Source organism: Thunnus albacares, chromosome 21 (genome assembly GCF_914725855.1).
Source record: "Thunnus albacares chromosome 21, fThuAlb1.1, whole genome shotgun sequence".
In the NCBI taxonomy this organism is placed as follows: Eukaryota; Metazoa; Chordata; class Actinopteri; order Scombriformes; family Scombridae; genus Thunnus; species Thunnus albacares.
Genome location: NC_058126.1, coordinates 13793625 through 13819656, shown reverse-complemented (window position 1 = coordinate 13819656; position 26032 = coordinate 13793625). Strand labels below are relative to the sequence as shown.

The 26032-nt window shown below is 40.7% G+C and overlaps 2 protein-coding genes across 2 annotated transcripts; both read right to left on the bottom strand.

Annotated features, from left to right (window-relative positions):
- Nucleotides 1-1883: 1883 nt before the first annotated feature.
- LOC122972597 (caskin-2-like) lies at nt 1884-5875 on the bottom strand. Its single transcript, XM_044339821.1, has 5 exons — nt 5773-5875; nt 5492-5523; nt 4771-4938; nt 3507-3598; nt 1884-2825 (listed from the first exon to the last, which is right to left on the bottom strand). The coding sequence occupies exons 1-5, from the start codon at nt 5837-5839 to the stop codon at nt 2561-2563; spliced, it is 624 nt and encodes a 207-aa protein (XP_044195756.1). The 5' UTR covers nt 5840-5875; the 3' UTR covers nt 1884-2560.
- Nucleotides 5876-8400: 2525 nt separating this feature from the next.
- rrs1 (ribosome biogenesis regulator 1 homolog) lies at nt 8401-9773 on the bottom strand. Its single transcript, XM_044339820.1, has one exon. It carries the CDS (start codon nt 9721-9723, stop codon nt 8671-8673), a length of 1053 nt encoding a protein of 350 aa, XP_044195755.1. The 5' UTR covers nt 9724-9773; the 3' UTR covers nt 8401-8670.
- Nucleotides 9774-26032: the final 16259 nt, after the last annotated feature.

Genomic DNA, 26032 nt, shown 5'->3' with positions numbered 1-26032 from the left:
TTATGCTTAAGGAGCAGCAGCGCACATGCATACAAAACAATGCGCGCATAAACACACAGGCGCTGCATGCACGCCATGTCCACTTAATCAATCTGTCTCTCTTCTCTGTCGTTCTCGTACAAGAGGGTCTTTTGTTCTTGCGTGACCCACACTAAGAGTTGAAAGATGTCAGAGACCTTTTTCCCTCTTAATTGGTTATTGGCAGCAGCCCTTCCACCTTATGGTTCCTGCATGTATTAGGGAAACAATCCTTAAAGTGACTTACTGACACGTAGACACAAATCCGCTACAGACTAGACTTATTACACAGCTCATATTGTGGGATTTATTATATTTTCCATCATTTCTATTTGAATATCTTGTAAAACTTAACATACCATCGTGTGCACCGCTTCAGTTTCTCCATTACAGGCCTTCTCCCCTCTTTATTTCTGCTCGCTGAGTGAGCCCATAAGTGCAAGAGTGTTTCTCTAGGTGAGTTGTGTGTTTTTTTCCTTGAACACTGAAGACATGAAACAGAGCCTGCGGGCGTCCGACCAGATCTCCCCTGCCTTCTTCCTCTTGAGCACACACCCATGAGCGAGTGCACAAACTCTCTCACACACACACACACACACACACACTGTTTGCCTTTGTGTATGCTAGACAGCAGATGGCAACCCATTATAGGGCTGACAGAGCAGTCATCTGGCAGGCACCCTGTTACCCCTCCTCCCCCATCCCCCCAAAGACACCCAGCACAACACAGCAGGGATAGCACACTTTAGGCGGGAGAGTCCACAGCCCTGAGTGTGTGTCTGTGTGTGTGTGTGTGTGTGTCAAATTTGGACCCTGGCCTTTCCGCCCTATATAGGTCACTGTTTCCACTTGTATGTGTCAGCGCCGTGTGAGATAAATCCGGCTCTCATTTGACTGAGGATTTGCAGAGTTTTGAAATGACGCCTACAGTGCATGATTTGGTGTTAAGTATGAATTAAAACAGCATCTCCACAGTTTGTGACCTTATCTGAATTCAAATGTATCGCTGCCAAGAACTTATAAGTGAGTGCTGAACCACTTCTTACACTAACAGGTGAAAGAGGACGCCTCTACATAGCTGTCAGTGACATTTCTCCTTTCACATACTTCCCATTCATGCACAAACATACTGTGTATCTCATTAAGGAAAGTGTACACCTTTTATACTCAGTGAGGGTATATGGTGTCATTGCTCAAAGGTCAAATTTCGTGCAAGATGTTCTTTCCCTCTGCATGAAAGTGAGAGTCACAAGCTTGAGATAAGCTGCAACAGTAGCAGCGGAAAGGCCCACTCAAATATTCTCCTCATGAATCAGAGGACCAGTGGCGCTGTCTCTCTTTGTAACATTTACTCCCTTCCCTACGCGAGACATGCCTCCCAAACACTGGCCCCAGAGTGACTGCCTCCTACAGCCTTTATTACAAAGGATTATACCACAGAGCAAATCAAACCAGAGGGAGGGGAGGGGAGGGAAAGGGGTGCATTTCCCCCCACGGAGGTCAAGGCCAAGGTTAGGATTAGGTTTGGTGTTTGCGTCCTCTGGAAGGAGGTAATCTACATCCCACCCTATAGAGATCCCACTACTGGGACATGCTGGGAGGCACTGCGGAGGAAGAAGACGACATGCAACTTCTGAGAGCTGCTTTGGCGTTTCCGGGGCAACCGGCACAATCCCTGGTCTTTTGGCGAGGCTTTCAGCAGGCCTCAATCACACTTCCTTTCGCTTGAGAGAGTTTTTTTTTTTTCCCCCTCCGGCATTGGTAAATAGGAGGGAGGCCCAGTGTGTTCAAAGGAAAATGAACAGGAGCTGAAGTATGAGGTAATACGTTGAGGCATGTTTCCACTGAAATAAAAAGATGTTAGCCAGTGAGAGTTTGCTGGTTTTATAATCATAAAAATAATAATAGCTTGCATATTATATAGCCAAATATATACATACATATCAACAGACTGACACTGACACACAGGGGACAAAATGCACACAGACAATGGAAATAACATTTCTCTTACTGCATCAAAGTTGAAGAAAAAGGTTAAATTTGAGCACTGAAGCATCACTTATTGCTTCACTGGCTGCCACTAATTTCTATGTGCTGCATTTATAGTTACACATACTGTATGATTGCAGTGAATGTAATTATATATTATACAAAGCAAAGGCCTGGCATTAGGTTTTAACATACTGCGACAGAGAAGAAAACTGCATCTGGACATTCAAACTCACAGGCATGTTTCTTTTCTGGTCACGCCACCTTCCGTGATGTCACAGCAAGCGTTGTCAACCATATGTGTGTACGGGTGATACACCTTTTGTGACATCACTGATTTGGATGTGTACAGTCACACCTGTTAACCTCTTGCTTCTGGAAATGTAGCCAAGTCAAGAATACCTGATATGGCAACAAGTTCCTGCTCAAATCAGGATATTCAAGACCTGTTTTTGCATATTTCAGAAGTTCCTCCGCTCACCCCCCCCCCCCCCCCCCCCCCCCCCACAGAAGTGAACTCAACTCAGCCACCCAGGACAAAAACGAGGGCCTCTTAGTCGCCCTCGAAGGCCCCGTTGGTGGCTCCCTGGCATTCACTCTTTTTCCGGCACTTGGACAAGATCCTGTGGAGCAGACCCGGGGATCTGTGCGTCTGGGGTTGGGAGGCCACAGGCTGAGGCAGAGGGATCTGGGGCCTCCGCACCGGGACGGGGCCCTCGCTATCACCCTGGCACCCATCCAGTCCCACCTCTCCTCCTCCACCTCCACCTCCACCTCCTCCTCTGCTCCCCCTCTTGAGCGCCTGCAGAATGTGTCCACTGGGGGACAAAGAGGAAATAACAAACACAAAGGCCCTGTTTATTCCTCATGACCCAAATTCCACTGCAAGCAGACAAGACAGGCACGGAGCTGTACAGAGGGCTCTGTGTGGTGTGTGTGTGTGTGAGTGAATTTCAGTGGCAGGCTGTCAAATGTAAATGCCCCCTACTGTCAAATAAACTGCGAGAGAGATACAGTATCATATCAGACAACTTATGGTGCAAAAATGAATGTATTGCTTTGATAAAAAGTTATTTTATAGCTGATAATTTACCATAAAAAAGAGTAAAATTTTGCTTGTGCTATCATGCATTTTCATTTCCTCTTAGGTGAAAAACTACAAAGTCTTTCTGGCATCCTCCCGCTCCTCTCTGACCTTAATGAGATGCAATGCAGTGAGAGGGGATTGCATGTATGTGTGTGTGTGTGTGTGTGTGTGTGTGTATGGGGGTTAGTAATCAGTGTGCTTTGTCAACTGATGAGGGACGAGAGGGGCCACCTGTTTAGGGGCGCTGGGCGGAGAGCAGTGGGATGGGATTTGGGGATGGGGGGATGTGTGATGGTGGAACAGCTGCTGTGTGTGTGTGTGTGTGTATGTGTGTGTGTGCATGATGTGTATGCATGCACTTGTTGAGGGGGGTAGTTTGTTGTTGTTGCTGCTATATGAGGTTTACACTTACCTTCCACATTTACCGCGCAGACTTACATCACTGTCCCAGGCAGAGATTCTCAGAGATACACTCCTACGAAGGCCTTTGGGAGGCAGATTCGCCTGAGAATGAAAAGAGTTGTGTGTGTTTGAGGTAAAACTGTCTTACTGGTATCCTGAAATAACCTGCATACTGCCTCAGCCGTCTTCTCTTATCTGGTCTAATCCTTCCCTCTAGTTTGTTTTTTTCACCTTAAAACACAGTAGACAGTTCAAAGTCCTTATATTTTATTTTACTTTCATTTATTTCTTTACTTAGACATTTGTGGAACACAAAAATGTAAGTGTATTTGCACTGTTTGATCCAAGAATTGAACACTATGTCATCTCTTCTTGCTATAAAAACCCCCAAATAAAGTATCTTTGTCAAAAACGAACTTTATATATTATATCAAGTCTATTTATACAGAAAAACATTCTCATTTAATTTAAAGTGGACATTAATAAGGAAGTTGTAGAGCTCTGCTGTTAAAAAAGGTTTCAGATTGTAATTATTTCTCTAAAACCTTACAGGAGCACTCGAGTGATTTAGTATTTTATTTCCATAAAGATGGAGAACACACATGGTGCAAATTAAATAAAAAGGGGTCAAAATTGAAGTAGAGGTCAAGATATCCAGACTTTTAGTCATTAGTATGGGTTACGTTCCAAAAACTCTGGATCCTACACTTCCTATAATGCAACAATAAATTTCATTAGTAAATGTCCACTTCTTTCAAACTGCATGACTCCAGTCAGTACTGCAGGTTTCCTGTATTTTGAATCTCAAGCCCGAACCGAAATAATCATCTATACATTGATATGCTGTCTTTCAAACTTTGGAAAGCTCATCCAGAGCTACAGAGGACATTATAAAACTGTCCTTACAGGCTGAATTTCATGTGTAAAATCAGTGCCCCTTTAAATATTAATGACTAAATGAACAATAAACAAAGTTTGAGTTTGTGTAAAAAAAGCATTCTTTGGTATGATTTACAAAAACAACTCAACCAAACAGCACAGATAGAAACAACCAAATCTGTTAAGATTTTGTCAAAAATAATGTTTTTATGTAGGATCTTGTTGCTCATAGTAAGGAGCAGATTGAGAAATAGTTTTTCAGGGCCTTTAAAACCTACACAGTTATGGAGAAACAAAGTAGAATAGAAGCATAGTCTGCCCTCAGACAGTAAGCAGCAGCAGCAGTACAATCCTGTAATGCTGCATTGCTGAACGCATACAGGCAGCCAACCAACCTGGCTCAGCTCCATCACACAGGAGGCGGGGAAGTAGCCCTGCTGGCCGTCCTGCAGCCGCCCAAACCACCTCTCCTCCTCATGTTTGGACAGCACCAGGATGACGTCACCCGGAGACAGCACCAGCTCATCTGGCCAGTGGGGTCTGTAGCTGTGCACCACTACCATCTAATGGATAGAGTGAGAGTCACAGCCTGAGCTTTGTAGCCATTTGTACCCAGAAATATGTACTTCACTGCACTGATAAATATGATGCTAAATCTAAATGATTTGCATTTTGAGACATTCCCTTTTGTTGCACTGATTAAAACTGCAGTTAAAAACTCGTTGCAGTCTATAGGTCTGACGCTGTGAATGGAGAGGATTATGTGTCAAGACTCAGAGATTAACTGCTGTGCAGTGAAATAGAGACTCTAAATCTGGGTATACTCTTCATTATCTGTTCCTCCTAAATATGGTCCATGTTTGTCAGAGGAATTAGAGAAATGAAACACATAATGGAGACAGAGGAAAGTGATTGACTTTACATAATAACATCAATGTCAAACTCATATCAATCAACGTCCAGCGTACGTAAGACTAAGATCATACGAGATTATGAGTTTTGTTTTCTATTTCTGCTGCTTAAGACATAAATGAAGCGAAACCTGCAGCCAGAGATCAGTTTTTTCTATCAGTGCATACTTGATGATATTTTAATGAAGGAGAATGTTTGACTTGCCTTTTCAGCTTCTGCTCTGTATCGATACCTCCCTGTTAACCATTGAGAGTGGACATGAATCAGCAAAAAGGTTGTGATTTTTTCATAGCTGCAAATATGCACGAGAACATCTCTACAAAAATGCATGCACTTGAGTATTTTCAGCAAATGAAGAGTCCTTAGAGGGAGAGATCTAGCCCATCATTTATTTATCCTCTGTACAGTGACATACCATCTCGCTCTCATTAACAATAATAATGTCATGCTATGCCACACTTCACTGCAGATATGATTCCACTCACCTTGTGGGGCAAGGACAGTGGTGAAGACTTCAAAGTGCTCATTGCTGTGCATGTAGATGCGCTGCATCTTGAAGATCTGACACTTGCACACTGACGGAGGCTCATGCGCTCTCTCTCTCTCTCTCTCTCTCTCTCTCTCTCTGCACTACCTTTAAATAAATGCAGCTGACTAATCCACCGCAGCACTGACTGGAGCTGGACACAAGCAACAACACAGTTACAAGCATTAGCAGCACATGACTGAGAACAAGAAAAATGTTAGTTTATGAGACTAATAGTTTGGATTTTCTTCATTTTCAAGGTTAAATATCACCAGACACAGATCTGTTTTCAATATTTTTCAGCTCAGCGGTGGAATAAAAGGCAGCGTCCATCTCAAAGATGATGCTTGACCAACTCATCTTCATGCCAGTGCCTATTGTTCTTTGACCATCTGGTCACACATGACTGTGAGAAGTTTCGAGGCCACAGCTCGCCTGACGTGGATGAGAATTCATAATTTTACCTCACCAGGAGCTGCTTGATTGATTTAGGGTTATTGACTGTGTCCCATTTTCCAGTGGCCTGGGTGAGCAGGGACAAAGATGAATGGGCTTGGGACAGGGTGGCGGACTGCTCAACAGATGGTGATTGAACCCCCCCTCTCCCACCTCCCACCTCCCCACCTCCCCACCTCCCCACCTCTGCTCTCCCGCTCCGGTGTGATGGAGCTTGGCTGTGAGCTTGTGTCAGCGATTAAAAAGCATCCATCAATAACATGAGAGATCACTCACTCACTCTGAGTATTGGAAGTTTGCTGCAAACCAGCAACATTTACACAATGAACTTTATGTGGTGTTGATAAATGCATTTATGAATTATTACCAATGACAAATCTGCATGGGAAATTGGTGCATTTTATTTTCCCAATTAATTATAATCAATGTCAACAGGATATAGGTTTGAAATCCTGTCAAGAGGGCTGTGGATTAGCTTGAGCAAGAAGTGGGTTTCTCTGAAAGAGGAAACGCCTGTAAATGGATGAGACTACTCATTAACCTCATTATCTTTGGCCTCAGTAGTCCTGCAAAACACAATTGTGCTGCATCCCCTCTCGATCTAGAGGAAGACTCTTCTTTAAAAACAGGCAGCACATGAAATTACATGTGCTGCCTTGGGTCTATAAATTGTATAGACCCAAACATCATCGATTAAAACTGTTTTTTCTTTTGTTTTGTTATTGGCAGCTTTTGAAATGTTCCCAAATATACCAAAGGTGCAAATATGTGCTTTGTGATCCATCTGCAACTCTTCTCACTGCTCCTAATTCAGTGTGATGTCTCCAAGTCTAGACGCAAGGGCCGAAGAAAAGCTTTTACATAACCGAAAGCTAAGCTGCTTAGAAAAAGTGAGCTCTTGTTTACTTCTAGTTAGAAGAAAACATATGTGCACCGAGCGGCTCCACGGTTGAGCATTTATCGCTAACGACAATTTAGGGCAGTTATTGAAAAAATGTGTGAAATAAAAAGAAAGTATGTTGTGCATCCAAGGCTTAGTTTGGACATCAGCAGAGATGCAGGTCATATAATGGAGACATCAGCTACATCAACCATCACTGCTCCGTTACTAATACATCTAATCTGTTGTTGACATGCTTTACTGACTTGAGTTTGTGTCAAGTGTTTGTTACAATGAAGCCGTCTGACCTTTGATAGTAGAGTTGATAAGTAGTTTGATATGACAATATTTACTGCTAGTCAGGACTTTTGGAAACTATTTGTTATTTTGGCATCAGTGTGATGAAGTACTTTGATTTGTCAGGTATTTCATTTCAGATTAGCCAATAACAGATTACTACAGTCTCAGTTTACTTTATACATAAACATTTTCTCAACTGCTTTTTCAGAAAATGTACTAAATAATGACATATATTGACATAGGAACATAAAATTACATTTTGATAATGACAGCAGCAAACCAGTTAGGAGCTCCAGTCCAGCCTGTTTACCAGAAAAGCCAACTGGGACATTTACAGTATTTTTGCTTTGGTTCAATTTTTAGATGCAGAACTCTTAATGCAAAGAGCCAATGTGACTTGCTAAGTTTTAAATTCTGTGCTCACAAACATTAAAACTGCACATTCAATCCTGAGAATACAGCCAACTTACATTATTAAAGTTTGTTTATCACTGGTCATACAGTTTTCAGGCATTTCTCTGTATATCGACCATTTCACCACAACTGCACTATATTGCTGCATCCTTTTAACTGTCAAAATGTAAGATATTTTAAGTTTCACATACTGTATTTTGGATGATCATATTTACTGTACACCATTTCAAATGCTTCTGTATGTAAGTGCACATTTTTCTACTTGTATTTTAATCTTTGAGGACAGCATGACTGCTGCTTGCAAAAATTCTATTAAAAAAAATTGTTAAAATCCAGTATTGAGCACAATGTTTTGACGCTCTTATAAACTTGATGCATAAGCTGCATGCTGTAAGAGTAATAGACTCATCATTAATTAATGGTATTAGTTACATCTATGCTTTCCCTGTTGTTACAAACCAAAATATCAGCAGTGAATATGATGCCTCACAGTTGTGATGACTATAAAAAAATGTGCATTCAATCAAAAACAGAAAGGAAACAATCATCTGACTTTAATTTTTGCTTTAGTAAACTTTTTATCCAAGTGTTCTCCATTAATATTACACATATTAAACATGTCAAATGGCCAGTATTTACACAATGTGTGACACTTAAAAGATGCATTTGAAGAAGAGACAGGAATCGTGGACAGTCACAGCTTCTCAGCCATCACACAGTCATTTCATATTGCATCATGTAAGTCCAGTTCAGTGCTTTGAAGCCAAGGCACAAACAGAAGCAGCAGGACACAGGAGGCTCCAGGTCTCAGTGCTTCCCAGGTTTGCCTCTCTTCTTCCCACCTCCTCCTCCACCCCCTCCTCCTGCTTTCCCTCCTTTGCCTCTCATACCCTTCCCTTTGCCTTTTCCTGGCATGTTGCCTTTGCGTCCCCTCTTCCCTGCTCCTCCTTTCTTGTATTTGGCCGCGGCCTCCTCCCTGTCTTCCTCTCTCATCTGCTTGTTGACAGCCTTGGTGATGTCCAACTTGGGCTTCTTGCTGTCCATAATTTTCAGAAGCTCCAGCTGCTTCTGCTTCTCACTGGAAAAGTCACCGATGAGGGGCTGAAACTTCCTCTTCTTGCCTGTGTTCCTCGGTGGTTTTTCTTTGGGCAGGCGGTCCTGGAACTTTCCGGCGGAGGCTGTGGAGCTTCTGGCCACACTCACGGCTCTGGCCAGCTCGTCTTTGGACTGCTGGGCTACGGGGGTGAGCCCCACACCTGGCACTTTGATCTTCTGCGCTCTGGCGATGTTCTTCAGCCGGTTGAACTCATTCTTGGCCACTCTCTCCTTCTTGGCTTTGACGCGTTTGGCGAACTGGTCCTCATTCGGGTCTGCGGTCTCCGGCACCTCGATCAGCCACTCTTTGGTGTCATCTTTGGCCCTCTTGTAGCCCCAGCGGCGCCTCCACTCCTTCGCCGTTTCATCCCAAACCAGGTTGGTCTTCTTCTTTTTCTGTATGCCCTTCAGCTTGGCGAACTCTTCCCATTTTGTGGGAGGTTTGGCCTTCGGTGGAGGTTTCTCTCTGGGCAGCGGGGTCGCCGGGTCCGGTAGTTTGACCACGATCGCCTCCTCGACTCTCTCCGTGGGCTGTTTCCAGATTTCATTGACCAGCAGCTGCGTGTTGTCGCGGGCCAATGCGCGAAGGAAGTCCTCTTTCTGCTCTCTCAAGTCCCGGGTCTCAACGCGGTTTCTGTCACAAGCTAACAGGTTGCCGATGTCAAACTCCAGGTCCAGCTCTTTCTGGACGGATATACTTTTTAGCTTTTCTGCCTCATCTTGCTCAGCTTTGGCCAACAGCGCCTCAACATCGCACGCTGCCATGATAGTTCTGTTAAATATCCGGTACCCACGTGTGGTGAAACGGAAAAACACAAGAAATTACATCCGGGTCGCCGATTTTTTTTTCCTAGGACAGCCAACTCATGACCCACCCTACTTTGCCTCTGATTGGCTAGTACTCGTTGCCTTTGGTGGTCGGATTGGTTAGGTTTAGGTATGAGGAATACGATTGGTCAGGATTAGGGTAACAAGCTCAGGGTCAGCCAATCAGAGGCAGAGAAGGGCAGGTCATGACTTCACCATCCTAGGAAACATGTGACATTCATAAGGTGTCGGATGAGATCCCAACCGAGAAAATTCACAAAATATAGCATATCTTCTTTGTACCTTCCAAGTTATTTCCACATTACGAATTAAAAGCTCATGAACACACACTAAAGTCGGAAGAACGACTTCCCAACTCGGGAAAGGGGACCATCCGAGGAGCACATGAATGCAGCAGCAGTTGATGCGTGAGACATGTCCACTTTAAGCCACACGAGGGCGACATTGTTTCATTTCTGTTTTATTTGTGTATGTCTTTAAAAAAATGTTTAAAAATTCATGATATTGCAGATATAACAATTATAAAAGCCAAAGTAACAACATTTAATATAAAATTAATACAGGAATAAAGTTTTAACTTTCTGATAAGTCTGTCTTTATAAAGAATCAACTTTCTTTTTTGCTTGAATATATTTATTGGTTCTTATATTTTTACACATACAGTAAATACATACAAAGTAAAACAAAACAAAATACAATACAAACAAGAAAAAAGAAAAATATAGTTCATTAGTTCAGCATACTGTCATAAATAAACTTCATTTCTCAATCAGTTCATCAGAAAGTATAAAGTTGGTAACTTAGTCTCCAGATGGTGATTAAAGCGTCCCCATATTACTGGGAATGTTTGTAAATGTCCTTCTGCAGCATCCTGTGTGTCAGCTTCTCCATGGTCAGGCAGCTTGAAAGGCTTTTTAGTCATTGAGTAACAGATGGTGCTTTAGTGTTTTCCATAGAGTGCAGTAGAATATTTTGATTGTAGAAAACAAAGGCTGATCATTTTTGCTTTAAGATTTTGACAATTTCATATCATCAGGAAAAGAAAGAGAGAAAGAGACCCAGGATATAGATAGATCAATAAGATAAAGATAAAGTAGTAACTATTAATAATTAATAAATCATTAACTAGTGCTTTACATATATTTTTAAAATCAGCCATTAGTTGCCAGGTTATGAGAAATACATTTGACTGTCCAGAAATAAAATACAAATATACAAATTTATGGATATACAGGGGACATAATACACTGCCACCTGTTTACATAAATATGTGGTATTTTTACACTTTAATATTTTTATTTTTAGATTTAAAGAAAGGTTTAAAAATCATTTTCAAATGATCATTTTCATCAAATCATTTTTTTTAAACATATATGTATTATTTATTGTCTTAGGTACACACATAGGTACAAGAAGTAAAGCTGTGTAAACAGAAGTATATATTGTGGCAAAAAAAATACTTATATGTAAAAATAATTTACCTAATATCAACATATTATTATAATGATATTGTAATTCTTTGTCAAATTTAGTATCAATGCATCAATATCTATTTCTTTTTAATTTTCCATAAAAAAAACAACTATAAAATCCCTAATAGGAATTCATACTGTATGTTTTTAGTGCTCAGTGATTGGTGTTGTAGTGTTGATTTTCTTTCTTCAGATAACTGAACATAGAAACTAAAAGATAAAAACTAAAAGATCATTCTACCAAAATACAAAACTTTCATTAGTGACAAACATTAAAGTGCAAAGACACATCGAGAAATGAAAATACAAGTTTAATCACTCATTCTCCTCTATTTGGACATACATTATTTAAGGAAAATAGGATTTCTTTCATGTTTTCATCCGAGTTTGAGTCTGAGTTTCTGGCTGCACATCATTTTAAACTCCTGGAGTTGTGATAAACTTTATAATAGGATTACTATGAGTGTTTTCATGAGAGATTAAATTCACTGAAGTATTAATATCCCCCTTCGCTATAATATATTCTGTAAATGTTTCTTCCATAGATTCGGGATCCGTAATAACTCTATTTTTGTCCCAGTCTCCACTAATTTGGAGGAGGAGAAGGATGAGGAGGAGGAGGGAGTCCTGTTACAATTCACTGGCTGCTGGTCGCTCAAAGATGGTGGTGTTATTATTATTTTGGGCTCCAGTAATTGCATTCATCACCAGACTTGCCATGTGAATACCAACACTCTGACAGGCACGGAGATAAGGTCACAAGTGATGCTGTGTTTGGAGATGTGAGGAGGAAATGCGTAATTAGTGGCCCAAAGTCCCTGTCATGATTTAGAGAAGGCTATAAGGTCCTCTGTGACGTGTGGATGTATAGTGCCTAAAGCCACCCAGTTTAGACATAGTCCAGTCCAGCTGCTGGTATCGCCTGCCTGTGTCGTCCACTGTCATTAAGCTTTTTTGCTGACTTTTGATCTGGGGTGAATTCAGCCAAACAGGATTACTTTTCCATGGTTTTTCTTTTATAGACAGCACAGGTCTCTATGAGCTGTGGCCATGGAGCAAAGTCATCCCCACTTTCAGTGTTTGTGTCTCTGCAGAGCTTAAATGTGCTTAAAGGATGAACTTTAGAAACACATTTCTCAATAACATATGGCTGCTTTCATGTCATTTATTATTTGTCACTTTTAGCTAAAAGGGCTTATCAAATGGATTCTCTGACTCTTGGTGATAATTAAACCTTCTTGCAACATAACAGATAGTCTCAGAAATACCACATTTAAGTTTGTTTTTTTCTGAGTTTCTGAAAAATTGATATTTTGGACTTGCAGGGTGGTTTTAACTTGACATTATGCAACTGAGTGACTCACATCTGATGTTTACAGTAAAGCCAAATTAGAGCGTAATTTAACCAGAAACATGAAATATCTCTTTAACGGCAAATTGCTCCTCCAATTCCTGTCTTATTTCTTTTATTCTGGACTGACTGGACAATTTATTATTCAGTTTCTGTCCTCGTTTGCCTTTCATCTGCATCTGCAACAGGCGATGCCCTTGCAGTGCTTGCATGTACTCTTTGTATAACATCTCTTCAACCCTGTGAGAACATGCAAAGGAAGCAATTCTATAAACATTTCTTTCTCTGCACATGAAATGATGACCTTAAAAAAACAGGAAACACAATTAAACAAAAATAAATGAAGCCAAACTTCATTTATCTACAGTGTAAAGAGATGCTGACAATGAGTGAAAAACATATTTACATTTGTATATTTTTATGAATGAATGGAATCAGTGAATGGTTGACTGAGCAGGCGTTAAACCCCATAACTCTAACAGGATCAGTGGTTTGCATTATTTAAAGAGCTACAAGCACCATTCATGCTACGTATCGTAGCCCTATTTATAGAACGCATGCACATGTGCGGTTAAAATATTACATTTGTCCAGTTTATTTGCATACTGCTTTTTTCATATGTTATAACAGTATCTGTGTTTGTTCACTGAGGTTGATCACGTGAGGATCTGCGTGCGTCACTCTTTTTTTGTCTCGTCTTTTAATACCTACTGACTGGTGGCCACCAGGATCTCCACGAATCACAGGAGGAGAGAGCACGTTCATTCATGCAAAAACTTGCCTGAGGCTTTAAACTTCCTTCTCCCTCCAAAATCTGACCTGTTAGTGTCAAAGAAGAGGTGAGAGCGCCAAAGGGCCCGATAAAGAAGGAGAGCAAAAAAAAAAACATCTCATCAGCACCATCCTGGCATAAATAAGACATGATTAGCTGCTGACAGTTTCCTCATGTATTTATAGAGGTTGTATTATTACGTCAAATTCTTTGACCTACTTGGCTGGAAGATTTTTCTGGAAGTTTGAATGGAATATCTTTCAGGATGTTGTCTTCAAATAACATCATGCTGTATTTTTCTGTATTTTACAACAGACTGCTTTACTACAGAGAAAAATAACTGAATTTCAGGCTTCCCACGCATCAGCAAGGTATATAGGAGGCTTAAAAATATTCCCTGAACATACAGTGAGCCTATAGATCCATCACTGTGGTAAATATCACGGATAACAGCTTCACGTGACATGATTTCTCAGAGAGGAATCAATAAAAGGGATGGTCTGTCCAAGTTAACTCTGAGCTGCTCATGCAAAACAAAAAAACCTGCATGACGGAGCTGTTAGCTGATAGGCTTAGGCACTTCTGTAGATTACATTCACCACTTCCTGATTCCACATCAAGACGGAAATGAGCGTCCCCTGGCCAACAGAGTTTAGTTGGCTGACAGTTGAGGTCAGAGCCTTTATTGATCTGCTGTGGTTGAGACAAAAACACCATTTGGCCCTGTGCAATGCCTCACAGGTGCCTACTGCTTCCAAACTACCGCCTGCCCTGCGTGGGATCTCACGCTCTGAGAAGGACAAGCCAGAAGATAAACTGCATCATCTGTTTTTGCACAGGGGAAAATTAAATCAACAAGGGCTTGCACAGAATCACCAGCCACCTCACTGCATCTCCTGTACTCATTTAAAACCTCTTAATATGTGACAAAAGGAGGCAAAAGGTAATCCTGTTGCTGTGACAGGTATTACCCGTCTCTCTGGAGCCAGGTCACACTGGGTGTGCTGTTTGCAGGTGAGCGGGAAACACAGCTGTAGCCTCCCGGAAGTACACGCACCCTCTCCGTCCAGCTGACGTGAGTGAAACAGTTCAGCTGCTCCCCAAAACCTGGCCTGCTTCCTAGAACCAGCATGGTGTGGAGGGGAGAGTCCTTGAGCTATCATTCCAGTGTGTGTGCCTGTGTTTGTGTGTGTGTGTGTGTGTGTGTGTGTGTATGTGTGTGGTTCAAAATCATGCAAGCAGGTGCATGACGTATGTATATGTGCTGCAGAGGCTCCATGCTGGATGTTGGAGGCAGACAGAGCTGGTTAGCACCTGGTGTCATGGCAACTTACAGAGGTCGTCCCTCAGTTTGGTATTCAGCAGCACTGTGGGGGCTTATCGCCGTGACATCATCAGATACACTCTGTACTCTGTTGAGCCAGAGCCTCTACAAAGTTATCTTACAACTTTGTGAGAAAACATGATGAAATGATAAGTAGTTGATTGACCAATCTTTTTGTCTCTGTTATCAACAGCTGGTACTTTTTTCTTTATATTTTTTGATCAGGATTTAGGATTTACATACAGCACCTTTCATGCCGGTCACAGTCTTCTCATCATTTCCATTTAATCAAAATTATATTTATTTCAAATCCAGAGGCGCAAATCCAGCAATCATGGTGAGTGTGTGCCTGTCTGAGCTTAAGGGAATAGTTTAGAATTTTGGGACATACGCTAATTTGCTTTCTTGCCAAGTGTTAGCTAAGAGGATTGATGCCACCAGAGCTACAGCCAGAAGTCGGTTAGCTTAGCTTAGCTTAGCTTAGCATAAAAATTAGAAACAGGGAAACAGCTAGCCTTGACTCTTTGGCCGGGCACATGTAACTTCCAGCCAACAAGTGTAGACTCCAGGAAGTTACAAAACCAGCCAAAAAATAGTCCAGCACATAAACCTCTGTAAAACCACAACGTGTCATTTTAAGACTTTGGTTTTTGTTTGGATTAAACAAACAAGATATAACGTGTTAATTAATGAGTTTAGAGGTACCAGTAGGTGGATATTGTTACCCTTGGACAGAGCCAGGCTAGCTGTTTCACCCCGTTTCCCATCTTTGTGCTAAGCTAATGCCGTGTTCATGGTATATTGGATGGATGGGAAGGACCAGGACCATGTTAAGGACATGCGAGCATTCACATCATCTGACCATCCAGGAAGGTTGCAAAATGACATTGTATCAATTAACTTTGGATTCAGTTACACTGAATGACAGACTTGTACATGTTAGCTTGGCTCTCAGGCACTTACTGAGTGCCAAGTCGGATATATTGGACCTTTCAGAAAAATCCCAGTTTCATGGAGATTGATGTGAATGCTATTTACAAGTGTAACTCCAATACGATATGGAGGCAGCATAAGCAAACCAGCTGCTGGCTCCAGTTACATATTTACCATAATAAAAGTGGTATTATTGCTGTTCTCAGTTAACTCTGCAAGAAACCGATTAGGTGCGTTTCCCAAAATGTCAAACTATTCCTTTAAATTGAGCAGAGTTGCACACAATAACTAGTTCTCTAGTCTTTCACCTCACAGTTGTGTTAAGTCTCCAATGGGATGCATGAAAGTGTCTTTAAATAGCTCGACATGTTCTTCTACAGCCTGTGGTCTTATTCACAAACTTATAATCAGATCCCACAACACAGAGAGAGAGAGAGAGAGAAAGAGAGAGAGGAGCAGAAACACCAACTTTTTGCCAAACCTGTGCAGCCTAATGTGTCATCCAGCCCCTCAGGTAGAGCCCGAGAAATCCTCTTTGAAGCCTCGGTGCAGCTCCAATAATGAGTGAGCTAAGCGCTGGACCCCTACATGAGGGGCATCCAGGGACCTTATTGATCCCTTGTTAATTAGTACGTAGGTGCACATTGGCGCATAATTAGACTGATACTGAGCGTAATGAATGCAGACAGCCACAGATTCCTCTGAGGAATTGTTCACTGCAGGAAGGATGTAGAATTTGGTCAATCAGACATTATTTTGGGGGGAAAGAAGGTTTTTTGTACTGTAGGTGTAACATACACGGACAACAGTTCAGCAGGAATTTATATATATACTATTTATTTTTAATGTATATCATTATAATTCCATTTTTAATGCAATTTAATGAGAGACATTTTAAGTATCTGATGATAAAAAGAAAGTCAGCCACCCTGATGACAGACACTTCACATGCTTTATCAAAGACAAGAGGGCTTTTAGCCACTAAGTGCTACTCAATCTGACACAAACAGATTTGATGGCAATGGACCATGGGGAATGTAAGAAAAAAAAAAGATACTGAAAGAAATTGTTTCAAACTAAATATTCGTTCTGACAAGTGACAAATTGGCCTTTTCAGAGATGCACTGAAGACACAGTAGAAGTGCCGTTGTCTCCCTTGTGGGCTTCGTGTCATGCACTGCAGATGTTTCAAGAGGGATTTGTAGAGCAATTCGGACATTTTATCTGTCTATTGAACTTCAAAAACTCTTCAAAAACTCATTTGTGAACGCACCTGGAGAGGGTTGAGTGGGAGATGTGGTCAGGATGATCCCAAGTCGGTGGCACAGTTTAGAGATGAACTTGTTTTTGGCTTCTTTTTATAATTTTTACAATATATTTAGTTTGTTCCAAGCAGCTATAAAGCTTTTGCATTTTCCCACATCTATTTCTCTAATTCTTGACTGACTTTACAACCTATTAGTCAGTTTCTGGCAAAAGTCTGCCCTTATTCAGCACTTGGTGTCCCGCAACATCTGCAGCAAGTCATGCTGTTGCAGTGTTTGCATGTACTGTTCTATAGTATATTACGGAGTATTACACCCTGAATAGGTTGAGATTCCAACACATACACCGGGGAATAATGACTTTGTTCCTGTGCCATTCAACAGGAGCGACTCCTCCTGGATCAGTCAATGTGTTGAATGAGTCAGAGCAGCAGTGCTCATTAGCAAAAGGGCAGAAGTCACCTTGCTCCACTCATCCTCAGGGCCACTGTCACTTATCGCTAACAGAGTGTCAGAATGTCGCTGGCATGCTAAACATCCCTGTATGATCAGATTCATGTTGGAGCAGAGAATCACCAATGATTTACACAGTCCTTGCCCCTCTGCTCCTCATGACTGTGTCCCTCAAAGTGACTCCTGTCAGCTAGTTTGCTTTGTTCTCCCATAAGTTGTCTCCAGCTGTCTGATCAACGCTGCGATTAAATGTTGGTCACGCATCATGCAACCCTTTAGCCTGACATGATGCTACAGTCACTAATTGCAAGCTACACTCACCTAACTGTCCTCTCTCGTAGCATGACAGACGCCGAGCAGCATCAGGATCCCAGGGGACGATCCTGAGCTATAAATACTATGGATCACATACATTTATGCAGGGACCCTCAAGCATCGCTATGCTCCCTTTGATATGTAAATTTAATCCCTGCTTTTTCCCCCCTCCCCGTGCCTTAGAGTTTGAGTAAGTGAAACAATTTAGAAGAATTTCACAAGGCGTCTCAGGTTTGGAATACTGAAACACTCATGGTTTCTAAAATAACATTTGATCATAAAGTACAAAGCATAATTTGTGTTAAATGCACTAAATTGGACTTATTGATCAGGTGCAATCCATCCTAAAGTTCTCAGCTTGTTTGCTCAGATTAGTGAGCAATTATTATGATTTTACTGCTAAATCTGTTGCTAATTTGACTAACTGCCAACTTGCTGGTTTGCATTTAAAAGCAAATCTTATCCATTAACAAGTGGACAAAAGTTGAAATGCTACATTAAAACTGAAATTAATAATCATAATAAATTTGAGGTAAATAAATCAAAATTACAAATGCAAAGATGAGTCATTCATATGTTGATTGCCAATTAGCAGTGTGTCGGCCCTCAACATGAACGCTTTGTAATGTATGTTTGTCTATAAATCATGACAGCAGAAGCCCTGTGTGGACAAAGTGCATCAGCAAAGAGGAGCAGCGGTCACAAATGGATGCTTTAAAGAACGGTAGTTAAGAGCCTCGGATGTATGGCCTTCAAACATGACCACTAAAACGAACAAGCAACTCTGTCTCACATTCTCAAGAAAACTGTGGGTTGTGACCTTCAGTATACAAAGCTTGAACATATAGCAAGGCTGCCTTTCAGAAAGCACTTTTATCTAGTGCCTCCACACAAAGAATCAAAACCTGGTCTAAGGAGCACAAAACCTGCACCCCTGAGAAATGAAAGGATGTGAACATCAATGAACCTTTATGGGGAGTTTTGGATCTGAGCGTGCAAAGCAGATTTCCACCTCCTTCATCCTTCAAAGAAGGCTTTTTTTTCAATTCAATAAACACCATTTCAGACTGTGACAGCATCTAAAGAAGGTTTGAATCTGTTTTGAAGGCAAAGCATGACGCGGCTCCCTCTTAGGTGTTTCTGTTATTTTGTCCACACTTAACTCAAGAGGTTAGATGGGGAGGTGGTGGTCAGTGATTCTCAGAGCCCTGAGCCTGGGGTTTTCTTTAATTTCTGTTATACTAACACCTAAAACATCATGAGGCCTGTCATAAGAAAACCAAACACACACACACTCTCACACTTTTTTTTTTTTTACTCTCAGTCTCCCTCTTCCTTCAAACAAGCACCTCAAAGTGAAACCAAACATCACCAGCGCTGCGCTAATTCTCAAGTTTATTTTAAGGGTTTTGTAGACTTTTCTCCCAAGCAGAGATTTACGGATAATTTACACTTGCGTTGCTTTTGCTCGTTGCCCGCATACATGGTGTCAATGAAGAGTAATGCAGAGTGACAGCCGCAGGGCCTCAACATCAGATGTATCCCCCAAATAAAAACATGATGATTCAGTGTCACAGATGATTTAGAACAGATAGCAGATGCTGGATCCATTTTTGATTCTTTACATGCAGGCAGGGAGGAGGAAGGGTGCAACAAAGCAGCATGTTGACTGTAATTGTGTGAATCACCTCCAGCTATATACAACCTACTTGTGGTTAGTTAGGCTCCTGTTCCTTCTGCCCTGTTTGAAAGTCATCGCCAATCCGAGTTAAACTGAACTATCTCCACCTCGGGGCTCAACGTTATATCATACAACTCAATCAGGCAGATGGCTGCATATGCTGCTGGAGATTTATTAGTGTCAATCCGCATTGTTGTGAGCATGACGGAGACACATGCGTACATACATGTGTGTACTGGGACACAAAACAAACTTGTGCACAGCAGCGGGCTTCCAGCTCAATGCAGAGCGAGAGATTGGTGTTGTGCCAATAACCAAATCCCTCTTCTAATTAATGTTTACATAACTGTGGCTAATGTAATTCATGCTCACCCATGTTGAGAGGGGTCAAGGAGCTTGGGGGAAGCCCACCTGAGCTGACAATCGCCTGTGTGGGAGTTGTATGCACAGCCCAGTGAACTGGACACATCAGAAGGGATTGAGAGGAGGAGGAGAGAGAAAAGAAACACTAATTACAAAACACAGCTCGCAAACATTGGTCACAGAGCAGTTCAGTGATCAGATTGAAAGTTCTTGCTGAGTGCAGCCTTCTGACTATGTTGAATGAATATTTGTTCTCAAACAAATCCAAGTTTGTCTCATTTAAGTGGTGATAAAACATTTCTACATTGGGATTAGCTTGTTAAAAAGCTGTTGTTTTAACAGTAAAGCAAAGTAATTAAAACAAGCATTTCTGATTAATATGTAAAAGTCAAAATAATTAGCTATGTAAGTGCAGGTACTCAAATATAACGATGGATGAAATTAATTTCTTCTATTTACAGTATCCTGCAGCAGAACATACTCTCAAGCAATCTCAACCTGCTGCCATCAGAGAGCACTTAGTGACTTTTAAATGGCGCTGTAATTTAATTGCAAGGAATCGTGAAAGCTAATCTAAATTGCTCTGTCTCGACAGCCAAGGGCGACGAAGACGAACCTCACCTTTACGGTGTGTGACTTTATTATTTTTATTTTCAAGGCACATAATGAAAGAAATGCAGTCTCTGTCGGCAAAGCGAGCGTTCTAAAAGATGCGTTATAAAGTAAAGCAGGCTGCCACACGGCAAGAATAACTGACACATGAGAGCAACACATTTGATTGTCCTGGAATTAGATACACATCTCATTATATGTGCTACATCACAACAGCTTGATGCACAGGTAAAAATCAAAAAAACTGCATTGCATACAGCACGACTACAGAGATGTACCGAATGGAAATGATTGTTAAGATGAAAAGAAATATGTATATACACCACATGGCAAAGATACAATTTTGTGGATATTTGAAAGGCTTTTCTAAAGATAAGATGGTATAATGCGAACCTTACAACAAAGATGAGATTTAGGACCTGAGGCAGGATGTGCTAAGCAGCTTAGACTACATTCAGAGGTCAGTGTTGAAGAAGTTGTTGAATCTACAGATAGGGGTAATTCAATTGATGATGCAAAGAGAGGCTGAAAGTAGAATGTGTAGTTGTGAAAATGGACCCTGAAAGAAACGATTGAGTGGTGAGATGCAGTACTTGGACAAAGAGGTACGGACGAGCAAACACAACAGGTCTCGCTCTTGACGCAGATAACTCTGTGTGGAACAAAACAAAAACAAAACAGGCCAATGGTAGTGGAATCAGTGCATCACCATCATGATATAGTAAAGTCTGCCAAAGCAGCTAAAGCAGAGACTAAACTAAGGAGTGTGTAAAGGAAGAAGATGATGATATTGTGTAAGCTCTGATGTGCTGCCATCACCTCAGAAGCTGCAGGCAGTGGCTGTGTGAAGACCACGCTTATATCCTCTGGGCTCAGACACAGCGGTGCTTAAACATATCAGGATGCAAAGTCTTTCACAAGGTCAATATGCTGGCAGCATAACAAGAGCCTGGCAGCTGCCACCGAGAGCACGTAAACAGAAACTAATTTTTTACCCTTAAGCAGTGAGCACCCGATAAATAAAAATAACTTTAACGTAGCAAAGAAGGAAGAAGTTGTCGTTCACTGAGGTAAAGTTAGGGCAACTAGGAGAGGGTGGGAAGTATTTTTCCAGCTAATCCAAAAGTAGTAAATTATTTATTTAGTTTAAGACGCAGCAGAATTTTCTCCACATAGAAGAGAAAACTTAATCCTTCAGTTTATCTGAAAAATTTCAAATCACAAAATTTGGTGACTCCTGTTTTTAATTGCTTTTAAAGTTCCTGCTGTAATTCCTTTTAAATATTTGCTGATGCTGTTCAGTTTCTTAACTGTTTCAGGCAGAAGAGTCAGAGGTGCCAGTTATCCTTTATTGTTGGTTTAGTAAAAGGAGAAATGCCCAACCTATCCATCGTCATGGCTCAAATTATTGGAACAATGTATCACAGATATATGTTGATTGACAAGTAACAAGAAATTATGGTAGAGATAAGCCAAAGAAAGTTTGTTTTTCAGATTTAAAATATCCTGCTCAGTGCATATCATGGTATAATTGAAAGGATCCTTTGATATATTTTGTGTTTATTCAAAAAAAGTGATTATTTTCCTTTGAGAGTTTTTAAATTCTCAAATATCGATATTTGCCTCTTCCTCAAAAATCCATTAAGTATTTAGTGAGGCTCTAATGCAGTGCTTTTCTGTGATTCTGGCCTGTTTCTTATATATTTTTGGGGAATGCTATGCCTTTATTAGAGAGCCGACAGGAAATGAAGGGAGAGAAAGATGGAGAATGATGTGCAACAAAGGCCAGACCACTGATACTGTGAAGGCACATTTCTGGTGTCCACTTGATAACCCAAATGACACACCTGCTTTTTTCCCTCAAACATCCAAGTAGCGGGGACGGTTACATCAGATGCTCTGTATTGCTAAATGTTTGGATGACCTCTCCATCAGTGCTTGATAAGGGGGACAGAGAAGGACAGTGCAGTACCTGGCACCTCTTCTCCGTCTGACGGCTGCCTCGCTATGATGCTCATCCCACGAAACGGTGTCACGCTTGAATCGTGCAATCACTCACCATGATGAATTTACAAGACAAGATCAGCCCAAGTGTTCAACTTCCTGCCATCCATCCTTACTGTACCTGCATCTTCCTCTTCTCAGTCTCCCACGTATGTGTGTTGTTTTTTTTTCTGGATCTCTAATCATAAGCTCCCCTACTGTATATTCACTCTCTCCCTCTCTCTGAGAGGTTAAGCCTGATGTTGAAAGGCTTCTGACACAGGAAGGCTCTAGATTAATGTGTGTATCTCTGTTGATTGATTCATTACATTAGTTTTATTTGACTAGTTCGGTTGATTGATGCCGAGCTCTGGAAGCTTTTAAATTACAGCCACTCAATTGAATTAATCACAAAGAACAAAGTTGAGCGCAGCAATGACTCTCTGAAACAGTTGATGCTTTCAACACCACAATGTATTCATTAAAAACATATTATTCATTGTACAGTAAGAAATAGTACAGTAATTTCTTTATCTACTCTGTGTATGACATAGTGACTTAAATATATCCCTGAAAAGTGATTTTTCTGTGTTCAGTTTCTGAACAGCTTTGTTCAGTTTAGTCTGATGAAAAGATGAATATCTTTGCAGATTGCTGTGTCTCATCATCCTTTACTGTTCTTAAATTTTTCTTGAGTGTTGCTGTCTGGTGTAATTGTCTCATTTTTGATTTGGCCGGGTGCCACTGTGTGATCAGTGCCTGTTAGCGCCTCGCTGATAATCAGAGAGAAACCAAGGAGGGAACTCAGACACCTACACAAAAAATTAGAGCAGACAAATACCTTGCCACTTAGGAAACCCTCCGTCATCCTCTGATCTTAACCAGAAACCAGAAAAATGAAAACGAAGTCATTTGATTTACTCAAGGGTAAAACATGGAAAGTACAGAGGTCAGTTATGTACAGCGTGTTTTCATTGGACAGACACTAATCATCTTTTGATGTGATAACCACCAAAATCAAGACTTTTGCTGCACGAAGGTATATTTTTGACAAGAGCACAGCCCAGCCCTACATTTATTGTTTTTACTGAATTCACTTTCCGAAAAACAACTATCCGTCTCATCCTGCACAAACACAGCTGATTTCATTGCATCTTCACTGGCTTGCATCCTGTCTAATGTGGTGGAGGACATCCATTATGTTTGCTATGGGGCAAATGCCCAGCGCGATCATCTGAGAGGACTCGAGTTTTGCATATATGGCTTTACGAAGGGGCAGGAAGCTCCCTGTGTGTACGCATAGATGCAGGGTAAAGGCTTTCTTAGAAACCAGTGACCTATTAGTCAATTTGACTAAATCATCACAACTATTGCATCTCCCATATCTCCAATATGGAAAAAGGTCAAGAGGTGAATATATGAATAATTGATGTCAAATTGCCTTTTGAAATGACCAAACTGGTCACTGCTGTGTGTTGATAGATGAGCATTCCCTGTATTATGCAATCTTGGTTATCCTCACGCTGAACTGTAACTTACTGTGACTGCTTTTGTCTTGAAAAAAAAAAAAAGTTTCAGCAGACATGCTTGGTTGAAGAAAGGAAGAAAAGACCACACTGCCTCCAGTACGCTGACAGTTTTCTCTCATTAGTCCTCCACTTGACAATAAATACATTCTGCAAAACTGTGTGTCCTTCGAAACAAAGCATACGACTGGAAAGAATGCGAAGTTCATATTAAATATTACATAAAGAAGAAGAAAATGCTATAAATAGCAGGCAAAAACATTTTTATTCATTATATTTTCTGCATATTGACAGCTTGTTTGGTCTGAACCCTTGTTCAAACATAAAAGTTAACCACTGTTTGCTGTAAGACAAACCAAAGTGACAAACATCCAGAGAGACAACCATTTCATCCTTTATGCCTCTGATGGTTACATGGAACGAAGATATCTGCATTAAATTGAAAGGAGATATTTTTTAGGTCAGTGATGCTCAGAGACAAGTCTAAAATAAAGAAAACCATTCGAAGTGTTTTTTTTTTCTCTGGCAGTTTTCTGTCACGTTGACCTGTACAATAACTGTCAGTGGTGATGCATATGATGTTTGTCAATCATTTTTCACTGAGGCTTCAAGTTATTTTGTTTTTCATGCTGCTGATCACGCGTTACAGCTGCATATTTTAAATAAAATACTGAGTTATAAATGATAAACCCAATTTAACCACGATATGACAAAGAAGACAGTATAAGCGTCATATGTTCAGACTAAGGGGCTTCTATAAGGGCCAATTATGGCCAACGTGAGTTATCAAATTCACAGAAAACTGGGTTACAATTTCGATGGAATGGCTTTGGCCTAGATTTCTCTGAAGACGGCAATTTTTGTCACATTATCAACCAGTCAAATCTTTACTAGTTTCTCCACTCTTGCGGCTGCTGCCTCAGTTATTTGAGTAAAACATTATTCATGTATGGCACATATCGCTGAAATGAAATATATCTTAATAGCATCAAATCATGCACAGAGGCAGAACATTTATCACCTGGCACAGTTGCTGAGTTAAACCTTTATATTCGCTTTTCAGTTTTCAAACATATAGTATTAAATGCTAGAAATACTGACTCACTCCCACAGTTACAGGCATGCCAAAGATCATCAATTCATTTCATTTTGACTAAATAGTAAGATAGACATCCTGCGTCAGTGCTAAATGGGATTACAGTCATTTCCTTTTCAAGTAGAAGTACAGCACAAAATGTAAACTTTTGAACATCCAAGGCCAAAAGTTTTTTTGTCCTGTGAATTCGTACAAACTCAGATGTTCACCGGTGACTTGATCTTTTACTGAGAACATTGATGGACATTTTCCCTTTGTCTTTTTCACACTAAAATATAAAAACAGTAAAACCGCCCCCTTGAACAGAACTTACATGTAATATCTCATTGATTTATAATACAATAAGTAGTACAGCAATATCTAGTGTTCAGGTTATAAGATAAGGCTGGTGATATTACTGTTGACCAAAACCAACCATGAATTGATCCCACTAACAACCATTGCCTGTTTAGCCAAAGCCTGATACATGTATTTTTCCTCTGTTGTCCAAAAACTATTAAAAACACATCAATGAGCCAAAATCTTGCTCCGGGTGTCATGTTCCTTTCTTACAATTAACATGGGCACTTTAGTTTATTTCCTACATACGTAGTGTTGCTATAAACAATAACTAGCGGACAACAAGTGTATTATATAGTCCTGAACAAACACACTATTTTCTCCTGTTTGACTAACCTTTGCGAAAAACCGCAGTGCCCAGCTGTTCTGGGGAATTATTGAGTCTTTTATAGAAATTAAACTAAAGTTGTGACCTGTTTTAAAAGGTTTGCTTCTGCACAGGAACCAATGGGCTTGAGGCTGAATGCCACAAACAGGGTAGAGGCGTCAGGCAGTAATAAGAGATGGACAAACACAGAGTTCGTTCTGGTGTTTTCATTGGATTTGTTGTCAATAAGAAAGATATAGAAAAAAAACAGTATTATCCTTTAAAGTAATCATCACAAAGATTTTCATTTAAATGTTAAGTCATTATCTATCACCAAATGAGGTAACACAATTGTAATTGAGGCTATGGCCCACTAATGAAAGCCCTTGCATTTGCATTATTATGAACTAAGTGTCGATGGTGACATTCCCAGGAAAAATCCCAAGCAGCACAC

Excerpts from the sequence above, each read along its gene's own strand:
- LOC122972597 (XM_044339821.1), bottom strand. The coding sequence starts at position 5,839 with ATGCAGCGCATCTACATGCACAGCAATGAGCACTTTGAAGTCTTCACC. Across the intron at positions 4,939-5,491 it reads ACAGAGCAGAAGCTGAAAAG|ATGGTAGTGGTGCACAGCTA; the intron begins GCAAGTCAAACA and ends TCTATCCATTAG. Across the intron at positions 2,826-3,506 it reads CTGCGCGGTAAATGTGGAAG|TGGACACATTCTGCAGGCGC; the intron begins GTAAGTGTAAAC and ends TTTGTCCCCCAG.
- rrs1 (XM_044339820.1), bottom strand. The coding sequence starts at position 9,723 with ATGGCAGCGTGCGATGTTGAGGCGCTGTTGGCCAAAGCTGAGCAAGAT.